General features: G+C 38.6%; 1 protein-coding gene across 2 annotated transcripts in view; it reads left to right on the top strand.

Annotated features, from left to right (window-relative positions):
• BVES (blood vessel epicardial substance) overlaps nucleotides 1-14,625 on the top strand; it is a 37,317-nt gene that overhangs the window by 5,775 nt on the left and 16,917 nt on the right. For both annotated transcript variants that reach the window (XM_045865238.3, XM_045865239.3), the window contains exons 3-7: nucleotides 2,188-2,312; nucleotides 5,133-5,320; nucleotides 6,040-6,148; nucleotides 12,044-12,211; nucleotides 13,152-13,293. In XM_045865238.3, coding sequence (XP_045721194.2) covers nucleotides 2,188-2,312; nucleotides 5,133-5,320; nucleotides 6,040-6,148; nucleotides 12,044-12,211; nucleotides 13,152-13,293 — 732 coding nt within the window. The remainder of the gene's footprint in view (nucleotides 1-2,187; nucleotides 2,313-5,132; nucleotides 5,321-6,039; nucleotides 6,149-12,043; nucleotides 12,212-13,151; nucleotides 13,294-14,625) is intronic.

Raw genomic sequence — 14,625 nt, 5'->3', positions numbered from 1 at the left:
GCAACTAATGTAACATTATGCATCAACTATACTCAAAATGAATAAACAGTAGATAGATAAGTAGATAGATAGATAGAATAGGAAGAGGCTGGAAGGGAAGATAGAAGGCAGCTTGTGGGACTTCTGTGTTACCTCTGAGTCAGGTAGGGATTGCAGCAGGCATTACAGTGTTGAATGAAAAACAAAACAAACCCACACCCTGTAAAAAGGCAAAGGCTAATTATAAATTTTTCAAGATTTTATTTATTTATTTGAAAGAGAGAGAGTGGGGGCACGCACAGGAGCAAGGGTGGGGGAGGGGCAGAGACAGAGGGAGAAGCGACTCCCCGTTGAGCAGGGAGCTCAAGGCAGGGCTTGATCCCAGGTGCCAGGATCATGACCTGAGCCAAAGGCAGATGCCTAACCGACTGAGCCACCCAGCACGCTGCTAATTATAAATTTTAAGACACAGTTTTAGAGGTAGGACAGACCAAGGAGATCATCTAATCCGACCAAGAAGAAACCTGGAGAAGTTAAATGACTCATCCAAAATTAAGACGGAGAGAATGTGGCCAAACCAGGGCTATAATTCATGTCCCCATGTTCCCAGTCAGTTGAAGCATTATTTTTCCCCTGTCTTCTTTAAGTAATACTATTTTAAAATTCAAAAGAATTTGCTATGAAATATTATTTTAAAAACTTATAAAGTTTTACATTTTGGTCTGCTCAGATGCCCCAGATCATTCTGATGAAATAAAAATTGCAAATGGATAACTTTAATGTGGGAGGTTAGCTTTTATGTGCATGTATGTTGTTGATATATTTGTATCATATTGATAATTTTATTTTAAATTAAAAATGTATATTGACTCTCCCACCAAAAATGGATCAAAAAGAACTGGGATATTTTTCCTAAAGTGAGAGAATTGATAAAAAGCAAGATTTCCATAGGTGAGTGGAAAATCATCAAATGAAAAATTCAGATGGCTAGAAAATTTTGGTAAAATATTTGGGTTCACCAATAATCATGGAAATGCAAAATAAAACACATAATTCCTCAGTATCAAATTAAGACTTTTCAAATTTTGTAATATTAACAACTTGATAGTGGCATTCCCAACTAGTAGGATTACAAATAATCTATATACCTTTGGGAAACAATTCTTCAGTCTCATCAAAGCTATAAAGTTCATTTCCTTCACTTACTGTCAGGTAATCCACCCTAAGGAAATAGTCAGAAAAACATTAATCTTAATGTATAAAGATGTTTTGGCGATGTATCAAAAATTTACACCCAAAAAATCTCATCTGTTTACCAGTTGGGAAATGGTTAAATTAGGGCTTAATCAGTTACAGTCATTAAAAACTATGTATATGAAGAATTTTAACAAAATAGGGAAATTACCACAATAAGCAAAATAAGTAAAAGTGGGTTTTAAAAATTTTATATACTGTAGGTTTGCCATCAGGTAAAAATACATCAAGACAGTAAGGAAGTATTAAATATCAACAGTGGTTTTCTCTAAGTGGTAGGTTTTTTCCCCTTTAAAAAATATTTTCTATATAAATTTTCTGCAACAAAGCACATTTTTCTTTTGTGGTAATAGGATAAAAAACAAAATGGAACTTAATGTGATGTTTGGCTTAGGTATTTTTTTTTTTTTTTAAGAGAGAGAGAGGGGGGCGCCTGGGTTGCTCAGTTGGTTAAGCGACTGCCTTCGGCTCAGATCATGCTTCTGGAGTCCCGGGATCGAGTCCCGCATCGGGCTACCTGCTCAGCAGGGAGTCTGCTTCTCACTCTCCCGCTCCCTGCTCTTGTGCTCTCTCTCTCTCACTCTCTCTCTCAAATAAATAAATAAAATCTTTTAAAAAATTTAAAAAAAAAGAGAGCGAGAGAGTGCACTTGCACAAGCAGGGGGAGGGGCAGAGGGAGAGAGAGAGAGAATCCCAATCAAGTTCTATGGCGTGCTGGGGTTGGGGGGGGGGGGGGAAGTGCAGGAGTGGGGGAGGGGAGTGGGGGGTTTTTGGCCTGAGCCAAAATCAAGAGTCTGACGCTTAATCAACTGAGCCACATAGGTGCCCCTGGCTTAAGTATTTCTAAAATGTGTTTGGGGTTTTTTTAATATATATACAGAGAATAACAAATTCATTAAGCTACATGCTGATGCTATTCCAGACATCTAACACATTGACTTTGTTATTCAACAGGATGCACCCTTTATATTGTCTGGGCCACTCTCTACCGATGTGCCTTGGATATCATGATCTGGAACTCTGTGTTCCTGGGTGTCAACATTTTGCATCTGTCATATCTTTTGTACAAGAAAAGACCGGTAATTACTAAAATTAATTAATAAGGAAGAGATTTTAAAGTCAAAAAACTTTTAAAGTGCTTTGTTCAGACTTGAGAATGAACATCTAACATCTTTAGTCCCTTTAATATCATTTTTCTGATTTTGTTTATGTATGTCTGAAAGTGAAATATTTGAACACCATGAACTTTGTTCTACAAATGAGTCTTTTTAAAAGATGTATTTATTTATTTTAGAGAGAGAGTGCAGGCGGGAGGGGCAGAGGGAGAGGGAGAGAGAGTCTTAGGCGGACTCCACACTCAGCACAGAGCCCACGCAGGGCTCCATCCCATGACCCTGAGATCAAGACATGAGCCGAATCCAAGAGTCGGGCGCTCAACCAACTGTGCCACCCAGACACCCCTACAAATGAGTTTTTTAAACTTTTTACATCATTAAGACAATTTAGACATGAGAGGACATTTTTCATCATAGAACTTCATTATTTCTTTTGTCTATTGATATTTAAATGTCACTTGGAAATATCTTTGCCCAGCTGTAAAATTAATTACTCACAGGCAACTTCCTTGAACATACTAATGATTTACAAATAGTTCCTGCTATTTTGTAAATGTAATGACTTTATTTTTTTCTCTTTATGCCCAAAATTTTCATTTAAGGAAATCGTCATTTGGGGAGGGTTTTGCCAAAACATTAGTATTTAACTTTTTTTTTCAACTCTGATTTATCTTCTTGTGTTTCTGGTCATTCTAAGACCAAAAAGATGTAAATAGGATAAGAAAGCTGTGTGACTTCTAGAAATCCTTTCCCACATTGTTTACTAATGGTTCAAAGTACACACAATTATTCAGTAAGGTAAAGGGCCTCATCTTATATTCAAAGCCAGACATGTGCACAGAAAACTATTAGAAAACAAGACATTTCACAGGAAACAATAATTTGAATGATATAAATGATACATGTAATAGGCATTCTACTAGATTGTAACCTCCTCAAACGTTGCCACCCAGTCTGTTTTGCTTACTGTATTAGTTTTCTCTAGGTTACCCCGTGTAATAAACAACCTGAAAATCTCAGTGACAAATAACAGCAACAGGCCCTTTTTCTCACCCACCTTATAGGTGGGCTCTAGCAACTGTGTGTCAACTGTGATTCTGTGCTGTGTCTTCATTTCAGGGTCTCTGCTGGAGCAGCAGGTTCTGGTTAGACATGCATTCTCATGGCAGAGAAAGAAGTACAAGAGAACGAAAGAGAAAGACCTGGTGTCCCTTAAAACTTCTGCACAGAAGGAGCACACGTCACTTTTGCTCACATTCCATTGGCTAAAGCAAATGGCATGGTCAGGCGTGATAGTGTGGGAATAGGCTGGGGTAAGGGGATGGATAATGCTTTTACAGGGGCTGGTAGCAGCAAGTAGTTGGGAATGATAATATCATCTCCCGCCTTACAGCTGTGTTCCGCGTTCCTGTCAACCATGATTGTCACATAACGAGTGCTCAAAAAAATGTTTGATGAGTGACTGCCTTCACAAGAAGAATTAAGAAGGCTTCATGAAGGAATCGGGACTTGAGTTAAGACTTGCAGAATGAGCAGATTATGAATTTGAGTCAATAGATCTTTCAGTTCCTGTGTTCATTACCAGGCCACACTGGCTAGTGTGTGTCTTCAAAGTGGGACATATTTGTGAATAAACTCTTTTAAACACTCGTTACTAGCACTCTGAAGTAGAAGAGGTAGATGGTAGTGATAATGAGGATTACAATTTCTGAGTATCAGAACTTGCTGGAACCCCAAGTTCTGAACATAAGGTTCAGAAATTGCTGATGTGATGATGGGAGGAGCATCAAGTAAAACACCCACACAGTATCTGTGCTTTTGTTTCTTCTCACATTATAAGCCTACTTCTTTGAAAAATATAAATGCTGGTTCTTTGTTAGAATGAAAGACGGCAAGAGCATTGCAAAGGCTATAGTGACGTCTGAGTGGTTATCGTTTTCTGGATCTATAAGCTTTATGGTGTGACTGTCAGAGATTTCGTTGGGATGGACCATCATTTGAACCCCAAAGTTCATTCACCTGCTATACAGTTTTCCCAGACTAATGCTGGGCCCAAATAGGGCGTGTGATCTGGGTCTTGTCTGACAGCAGAGGTGATTCAGCCATTTTGCTTTTCCCTTCCTCCAGTAGCCAGACTTAATTCTGTGGGTTCTCATTCTACAGAGTAGTTTACTTTAAGATGAAATTGCTGCACAGAAACCCTTTTACTCTCTTCACTTGGCTTCAGAATAAATAAATCAGAAGCAATGATTGCAGCTGTGGATGTTTGTTTTCCTAAATTGATGTATTAAACAATACTTACAATAGGCAAAATGCCTAATGCATGTATTTTCATAAATTTTTCCCAAGTTGATTCCTACTTTATGTGTCTGTTGTTTTGCTATAACATTGAAAAGTTCACGTAATTTCTTTCTGTGAAACAAAATTGTTATAAAGACAAAAATGTTTCGTGTTATTTATAGGAAATGCTAAGATTGGAAAGGTCTATGTTGTGGTTAACGTTCAAAACCTCCACAGCTGTTCTGCAGCGCATGGGAAGAGATGTGATCAATAGTGCAAATCTTTTCCATATGCTCTTGGAGTTGTTTAACTGCAAAAGTGCCCTTTGAGCATCTAAACTTCTGTCCCCACTTCCTGTCTGGGTACAAGTCCATTGACTGAAATGCAGAAGGGCCACGGTGCGTCTTGCAGATTTGTTTCTTCTCAAACCCGTATTGAGACGGCAGAAGCCAGTGTTTCGCTGTTGCTGTGTTACGGCAGCATCCGGTCATTGCTGCATTTCAGGTAAAGATTGAGAAGGAGCTCAGTGGCATCTACCGCCGATTGTTTGAACCACTCCGTGTGCCTCCAGATCTGTTCAAAAGATTAACCGGCCAGTTTTGTATGATCCAAACCTTAAAAAAGGGCCAGACGTATGCTGCAGAGGATAAAACCTCAGTTGACGACCGTCTGAGTATCCTCCTGAAGGGGAAGTAAGTGCTCTCCGGAAATTGAAATTCTCAGTTCGCCTTGAATCTTCGCATGTCCCCTGGGTAGGAAATGACTAGAAGGGAATGATACAGATCATCAGGTCACAGAGTTTGTTGGTGAAATCCCATGTTACAACTGTATTTTCGAATACTACCGAGTAACAGGTTAGAGTTACATAGAATTGATTACTCTGAATCTTGTGGATGTTAGGATTTCCACCTGTGAACATTTTGAACCTTTATTGACCCTTTTTTTAAAGTTAATGAGTCAACATTGCAGTAGGTTTGAGTTAGGCATTAAACTTCCAAAAGCTTGTGCATGTTTCACAGGTGATTTATTTTTGAATATCACAAAAACATAACTTCTAGGAATATTAGCCTTCTGAGGAGAGAGCCAGTATATACTGTTCTGACATAATTATTAATACCAGCCCTTTCCTTCTCAAAAGTATCTGATTTTGAGTAATAAATTTATGGTCACTCTAGCTATATGAGCAGTGATAACCATTGGAAGGCACGTCTGCTCAATAGTGGAACCTGTCTTTTTTTTTTTTTTCTTGTTGGTGAAATTTATATTGAAGTAAATATTTATGCTTTGAATTATGTTTGTCCTCTATGGAGTCTTTAAAACTTTAGTACAAAATACCAACCCATTAGATTAAGGATCATCATGTTATTTGTGGAAATATTATGCATTTATTAACATTAATTTCTGTTATCAGAATGAAGGTTTCCTATCGAGGACATTTTCTGCATAACATATACCCCTGTGCCTTTATAGATTCTCCTGAATTTAGATCAACTCAGATGCACAAAGGTGAAAAATTCCAGGTATGTTTCATCATGATTTTCAGAAGATTGGAACTAGTTCGTGTCTCATTTGATATTCAGAAGATATTAATAGAAAAGGGATTTATTGAAAAAAGAGATTTCCATATGGTACATATAGCATGATCCCATTTTCATAAAACTTAAACAAAATAGTATCTATGCATGCATAAAAAGAGGTCTAGAAAGATATATCCTACTTTGGCCGTAGTGTTAACACTTATTTCTAGGTTGTGAGTTTGACCGTTTTTTAATTTTCTTCCTTTTGGTTTATTGGAATTTTTATAATTTTTCTGTAGAAAACATATAGTGCTTTGATTATGAGAAGAAAGGAAAATGTCAGCTGTGGATAATCAGTGTTCCTAAAACATGTAATTCGTTACTTTTGTTGGGAAAAAAACAGAAGCTGGCTTTACCTTAGAGATCTTCTTTTGTTAATCCTTATGAAAAAATTGATCACTTTACTCTTTTATTTTTAATGAATACTTTAAGGGCAAAGGATGAAGTTCTTCATAGCTGAAATTCGCTCCATTATGTGGCGATTTGATTCTTTCTGTAAGTGTCCAGCCCTCCTATATTATTCCCCACTTGACTGATAGGAAAGTAACCAAGAAAATGGGTGAGAGTTTCCTTTGCTCTCAGCCTCTGGATAAACAGCAGTAAGGAAATAGCCTGAGAAGATCCTGAGCAAGAGTGTAAATGTATAGGTAGGAAATGGAATAGGAGGGATGTTAGCACCTGAGGGAGGAAATGTCAGTGTTTCTTGATGACACATCTTATTTTTGAGTCCCATTTTGAGGCACCATACAATTTGGGAGGCCACATGAAGATAAAAGGGAAAATTTACAGACATACGGTTGAGTTGAGTTGAGTTTATATACGATGGTTGGGGCCCTAACCCGCTCCTATTCTGCCTGAGTAGCAGGTCTGATGAACCACACAACCTGGGAAAGTTATATGCATTTACTACAAGGTCTCATATAAGTTCATTAACTGGGTGTAGTACTGTTCCCAAGCAGGCTGAGGTTAAGATACACAAGTGGAAAGCTAATGCTATCTCGTGGCTTCTCGAATTTACACTCTCACCTTGTGTTTGTGAGAGCTGTGCACTGAGACTTATGTTCTTACTGTACCACCATCTACAAACTAGTACAAAGCCACTTCTTCCCTCTCTCCTTCTTTCCTCTGCCCTCCTTACAATTTCTTCTTCCAAAGCCCATTTATCTTTTGATCCGTTTCTCTGTCTAGAGTAGCGAGGGGCGTTGCACAATAACTCAGTCTCAATATAACCCCAAAGAGACTGGAATTTGGAGAGGGGGTGGAAACTGAGCCCCCTTCGTTTCTAGAAACAAGCGCTCCCTGAGAGGCCAGGGATATGAACAGGTACTATCTTTTCCACTGGACTTCAAATTATATTTTGATTAAGTTAACAAAAAGGAATTCCTACTACGAGCTGCAGTTTCTTCTTGGGGACTAGGGGTTGGGATTTGGTAGTTGAGAAATGTTCCTGAAAATTGCTGTGGCTATTCCAAAATCATGGCCCAGATCGAGGTACCGTAGCTGGGAGAGGATATTTATTCAGCCTTTCCAACACCAGTCACCTTTTGTCTGCGCAGAGTGTGGTGTGGCGTCTTCTGATTGGTCAATGGATAAAAACTACTTTAGCATCGTGGAACCTGGGTCCTGCACAGTTGGAGCAGTCTCCATCAGAGCAAACCCTTGGGAGAGATTGTTTTGATTGTTTACAAAATGTTCCCATTGACAGATACTCAAGAGTAAAAATAGCCATTGCACATCTGTGTAGAAATACATAGTGCCTCTTTCTGAAGCAAGTTCCCAAATGAAACATGCCACCCACTCTAACGTCTCACTACCTGTGCCCATAGCAGAGGACATTTGAAAGTGTCAGTGGTCAGACTTCCCCACCTCCATGCTTTTCACCTGCTAGTCTCGTTTCTCTTTAATTCTGAACAATTAAAAGTGTTCTGACAAGGAGCTCCTTCCTTCAAATTTTTATTTCTTTAAATCATCTTTGGTAGAATAAGGTGGCAGGAGAAAAGAAAGGCAAGTGGGCCTAATGACCGTCTCTCGAGATTGAACAGCAAATGCCGTTTGGGTATATGTGTGACGATTACGACAGGCACAGTGACCGGGCTGAGAAACCGATTATGAACTTGGACTCCCAGATGCCTGAGAGGCGCTTATAGCCATCTTGGTACTTACCCACCAAAGTTGCTGCTTAGAACTCTTGATAGAACCTTGGGTATCTTTAGTACAAAAGGTGGAAGTAGTCTTTCGTGTTTGCTTTCTTTTTCTTTGTGCCGTTGTTTTATGTCAAGTGAGTTTTACCATTTTTCCATTTATCTTTTGTATTCTATCTCCCACTATTGCTTGCCCCTGGTTGGTTGCACGTCCTGTGTTGTGAAGTCTGAAACCCAAAGCTTTATTGACTTTAAGGGAAGAAGAATGTCTTGAAGATCCCAGCCCTCATGAAGTAAATGAGCATTAAATTTCCACCTGTGCTTAAACCAAACCTGATCTTGGTGTTAAGTAAATCTTTTGGTTAAGCTGTGAAGCACTTTAATCGGCCAACTTTGACCCTACTGTATATTAGTGCTCTGGAGAACTCTAAGCACTGGTTGAATAGAGCAGTCCTAGGACATTTTTGTGTTCCTGAAGTGCGAAATATTATACGATACATGAAGAAAATAACAAATCCTCCCCTGAGGACAGTCAACCAGTCATATTGTTGAGCTGCTCTTGCCAATCCTGACACATTTGGCAATTCTCTCAGACACCCTTGTTCTTGTGTAATGTCTTCCCATTCTGTGAAGGTGTAGAATCTAAAGGGAGGGACAGGCCTAGTGCCTTGACGTAATCAAGGCAAACCTGATCACAAACACTTAGTCCAGTTCTCTCACTGAAAGAAATCCTTTTGTATCTCCCAGTGCCATTTTTGCTTTTATTTCCTCAGTAAAATTCTCCAGAGCTGAAGCATGGCACTGCTGAGGTACCCTAATGACTTAAGAAGCAAATTTATTTTACAGAAGCTTTAAAAATTCTTATATTGCTTTATAGAAATTCCTCATTAAAATATGTTTTACTTGGCTGTTGTGACAGGAAATCATTAAACACAAATGTCTATTTGGCAGAAATGAAGCATTAGCCATCATGTAAAATGACCTCAGTCAATATGCTAACTCCATACTTCCAATTAAATGCCTGCACTTACGGACTTGCAAGTTACTCATACATACTGTAGGTATAGCTTATTATTTGAATACTGTTGTTAAATCTAAATTTAATAATAATTTAAACAGGTTTAAAGTATTTTTCAACCATCAATAAGAAATGTATTTGTTAAGCAAATGATAGTATCAGAAGTGTCATTGCCTCTGTGGAAACTTGAGGTTACTGGAATGGTTGAAAAGAAGTTAAATGCATTATGTGTCACCTAGGTACAATTCCTTTTTCTCCTGGATGACTTCCAACTCCTCTTTTAACTTCTTCCCCCATTGCACATGGCTTATATGTGCACGGATGACCTCTTTGCCAAATGAAGGCACCTCCAACTCCTAACCTGTTCTTCAGTGCTTGGTTACAGGTCTATGCCATAGCGAGTACCAGTGCTCACCTTTCTCAAATTACTCCTGTAGAATATTATTCAGCTGTCTTGCATTTATTTACCCATCTCAGTATTTCTGGTAACTCCTCAGTACTGACTTGATCTTATACTTCTCTTCTTAAAAAAAAAAAAAATGGGGGGATAGTGAGGGTCAGATGTCTTTACTAATAAGTAAAGATCAGCTTCCTCCACTAGAATGTAGGCTTCATGACATTGTGTTCTGCAGTTCTTTGTATGAGGGACTCTTGATGGACTCTGAGCCGACCTTGTGGTCACTTAGCCAAATTACTTTCAATGTGATCGTGTTGCTGAATATTGGACACATTGGGTAGGGTTTGGCTTGGTGGGAAAATATGTCTGGGCTGGAAGTCAGAAGTACTCACTCCACCACTAATCAACATGTATTCATGAATAAGTTTTTGGTTCTTGTCATTTGGCATCTGAAAAATGAGGAAGAATATTACTTGCCTTATCTGAAAGGCAATTTTGAGGTACTTACAGATGTAAAAACACCTAAATGTTTAAAAGTGCGATACATATGTAAAGTGAGTGGGTATTATGTGTAACTGTCACTCCCTGGAGATTCTCTACCACATGCCCCTGTTCTATATTTGTTGAAACACTTATTACCACCTGAGGGTATTGTATTTTTTTATTTATTATTCGCTTCCTTCACTAGAATGTAAACTTCCCAGGGCAAAGCTCTTGTCTTCCTTGTTCACATTATAATGTCAGTGCCTTCGAAAGTGTCTAGCATGAAGTAAGTGCACAATGTATGTTGAAAGAATGAGTAGAAATTAGTTTTTTATGGAGTCATAGAGTGGGCGATGCCTTTCTTGAATCCAAATGTGTTTGTTTTGTAGATTCCTACTCTTAATATAATAAATAAGTGCAAAAATTTTTTCCAGGAACACTGACCCACTTTTTTAAGTAGCCAAACCCTGTAATTTGCTAAAGGTCAATTTTCAGCTATTGATATTAGTTGCAAGCTGGGTTTTCCATTTTCTCCTTTAGTAGACATAAATACCCCCTCACCCTCAAAACTAGGTTTAATTTTGTGACAAGCCAAGGGGAAATGGTGCCTTTGGAAATATTTGCTCTGAGGCTCAGGTAAAGATTTCATGTTAATTAAAAAACCCTTTATGAATTTGGGTTTTTCAGGCATTGGGTTTAACATTGGGTTTAACATTGAGGATATTGGGCAGGCATTGGGTTTAACATTGAGGATATAAACATGGATTTTTGCCTTCAACAGTATTTGTGTTCATTTGTTAATTCCTTTGTATAATAAATGTACACTGAGCACCACTCTGTGTTGGAAGCTGGGCATTCAGACATGAAGATGCAGAGTCCCTGCCCTCAGAGTGCCCGGTGGAGACAGATATGTCCCCAGATGAGTGTGGGTTCAGTGATTTGAGTGCCACATGGAGCTCAGCGGAGGAGTACTCATTGATGACAGGGGACCTGCATGGGAGGAAGGGCTTCCTGACACTGAGTTGTGAGGGCATAACTCCTCACTCTGGAGAAAGGATTTATTTGAAGAATCTTGAGTTCTGTGCAGTGCAATTACAGGGTTTTCCACTTCCCTGTGGAACAGTGCTCAAGGAAAAGATATGGTTTCCCAATTCTGAGCTAACTGGGGGATCTCTGTGTGAATCCCCAGTACGCTGGAGCTAATCCTGAAAGGTCACATTCAAGAAATACCTATGACAAAAGGACCGAGAGGAGGACCCTCACTAGCCATATTCCTCAGTTAATAGCCTGGATTCTAAAACCAGTTCACATGAGTCCGTTTTCTCCTTCTCTAGTACGTGTTTGCAAGGCTGGCTAGCAGAAGGTCCTTCATCTATAACTCACCTCAGGGATCTTACCTCAGTTCTTTTTCCTGAAGCCATATTCTTAAACCTCTGTTGTAATCATCAGGGTGTAAAGAAATATTTAACCATAAATTATATATCTAATTGGAACATTGGTCTAGTACACTCTATAGCACCAGACCTCACACCAGACCTCACAAAACAGAACAACAAAACTTGGAGAAGTTGCTTTTGGTCTGCAGATTTCTTGGTTTTAAAATGATTTTAAATATGATTTTACAATAGCTATAGAAGCTTGTGTGTATAGATCTTGCTTTAATTTAACTAATATGACAAATCATTGCTGTAACAATATCCACTAAATTATTCTACTCTTCTTTCCCCAAAATTATTGTAGTCATAACTCATAAACATAGATATACCACTTTTTTCTTTCTATGTCTGTCTCTCGGGCAGGTCACCATCATTGCAGATGATAACTGCAGATTTTTATGCTGGTCAAGAGAAAGATTAACTTACTTTCTGGAATCAGAACCATTTCTATATGAAATATTCAGGTATCTTATAGGAAAAGACATTACAAATAAGCTCTACTCATTGAATGATCCCACCTTAAATGATAAAGTAAGTACTTTTTCTGAGCGTGTTTATTTTGCTAAACAATTCTGTATAGTGAAGTATACCTCACTTTATGCAATATATATTTTTCTGAATTTTCATTTATTCATCATATGTTAAGTAAGGTGGGGATGCTTGTAATTTAGAGACCCTCCAAGGAAATCGTTTCTCAAGAGCATGGAAATATTTTGTAATTATTATATTTGTCATTACCTAGTGAGGTGTCTGTAAATGTCAGGGACCTCCATTTGTGATGATGTGGTGCTGATCTCTGATAAAGAGTCTTTTAATCAATCTAAGGAAGATGGTACACAAGTTGGAGGCATGGATGGGGGACGAGGAGGTCAGGAAGGTAGGGTAGCAGGAGGCTGCAGACTGAAAAGCACTGGCAAACTCCAGTGAGCATGAAGTTGGCATTTTAGCGCTGGTGTTCTCCAGTTTTGGACATCCTTCTTGTCAAGCCCCCTTCCAGAAAGCCCATAAGTGACAAGAGAGAGAGGGGAGGGAGCCTGTGGTGATTCAGTCAGGAATTTCAGAGCCGTATGGATCTTCTCCAGTTTGCAATGTGATCTTCATTTCCCCACATGTGCGTAGAAGGAAATTAAAATGATGACAGAAGAGAAATTGCAGACCATTGTTTCTGTGATAAGTACCGTTCTCCAGAAACTATGCACATGGGTGTGTGCTCTCTTAAAGTCCTCTTGTCTAGGCCGTTTATCAAATCAGGGTGGTGTTAATTCAGATTAATAAATAAGCTACTGAGTGTATTAAATTTTTGTAATGTATGTGTAGTGATAGCTTATAATAAAAGTTATAGCTAACATTTATTGGCCACTTACTCTGTACCTGGTAGTTTTTTATTTCAAGGAAAAACTAAATGCTGTTTACAGGGAATATATGACCTAAGTTCCATAGATCTCAGAAATCTTAAACCTTTGCTTTGTAGAAGGCCAAAAAGTTGGAACACCAGCTCAGCCTGTGCACACAGATCTCCATGCTGGAAATGAGGAACAGTATCGCCAGCTCCAGTGACAGTGATGATGGTTTACACCAGTTTCTTCGGGGCACCTCCAGCATGTCCTCTCTCCGTAAGTTATCCCAGACTGAGAGTCCTCCAGGATTCCGCCGGATGTCATTGGAAATAGACAAATGACAACCGTGATCAGAAAAATAGCTTGGCAAGGAACAATTGGGCAACCCCAAGGTATCAGCAAAAGTAACAATTTTTTCTCGCTTTTCCTTGTCCATGTTGCCTCTCAGCTAAAAATCCAACATGAGAGCTCTTATCCCTCAGTCCGAATTGCAGAAATTGTTGGCTTGTTTTGCCGCACACTCTTCTTAAATACTGGTTCACTGAGATAATGTGAAAGAGTCCATATGGTCTGCTGGGTATTCGGCTTTGTTGCTTTCATGATTTTAGTTCAAGTGAAAGCCTAGACCCAGCAATGGGAATGAATGAATGAATGAATGAATGAATGAATAAATAAATAAATAACACAAAATAACCCCTTTTATTGGTGAAGATTTTATTGGCACACTGTGGTGGTAAAGCAGACAGGAAGCAGGAATTCTTGACTGTTGCTCTCTGGAGATGATACATGTACAACCTCTATGGAAATATGACCTGTCTATTTAAAATTTAATGCACACACCTTTTGACACAGAAATGTCCCTGCTAGAGTTTTACCCTATGTATATGCTCTTTGGCAAATGATACCACATTAAGTGCTGTTCATTCCCGCATTTTTCCACAATTGTAAAATTCTGGGACAAACCTAAATATCCATTGGAAATAAAACTGGTAAATAAAATTTTGGTAAAAAAGAAAATGATGGGAAATAACTGCTGGGTGTTTTGCTGCTGACTGGTTATCTCAGTGTGAGCCCCAAGAGTTAACAGGTGACTGGGTGATAGAATGGTCCTGAAGATGAAGGAGACCACCCAAAACCCAACACCCCTGTGAGTTACCTCATTCACACACACACCCACTGAGAGGCAAGTTTTCCAAGATTATCCTATGGGTTCGATCATTTTAAAACATTTTAAGTAAGGAACATTTTAAGACACAGAAATTTGAAGATTAGTAAGTGAAATGAGAGAAACTAAATTATTTTAAGAATTATTCCAAGAACAATAGTATAAGAAGAACTTTGAACAAATTCATTTGAAGTAGCAAAAAGTCAGTCAAATTCTCGCATTGCATAAAATAAAAAAACTATTAATGTTTCCAATTGTATGTTGATCCGAAGAAACTTTTAAGGAAATACAGGTACACATTCAACAATCCTAAATGTTTATGTAAATTATCTTGTAACTTTGGATGCTTTAGATAAACTGGATTAAGGATGTTAAGTATTACATAGTGTAGAGAGGTTGGAATTGGCAAAGCAATGTAATGGGCGTAAACTTCCAAAGCAAAG

The sequence above is a fragment of the Mirounga angustirostris genome, unplaced genomic scaffold, assembly GCF_029215605.1.
Source record: "Mirounga angustirostris isolate CCGP_5_RB_7025 unplaced genomic scaffold, mMirAng1.0.hap1 SCAF_8, whole genome shotgun sequence".
Taxonomy (NCBI): Eukaryota; Metazoa; Chordata; class Mammalia; order Carnivora; family Phocidae; genus Mirounga; species Mirounga angustirostris.
The sequence above is the reverse complement of the archived record's forward strand: the minus strand, read 5'-3'. Positions and strand labels throughout refer to the sequence as shown.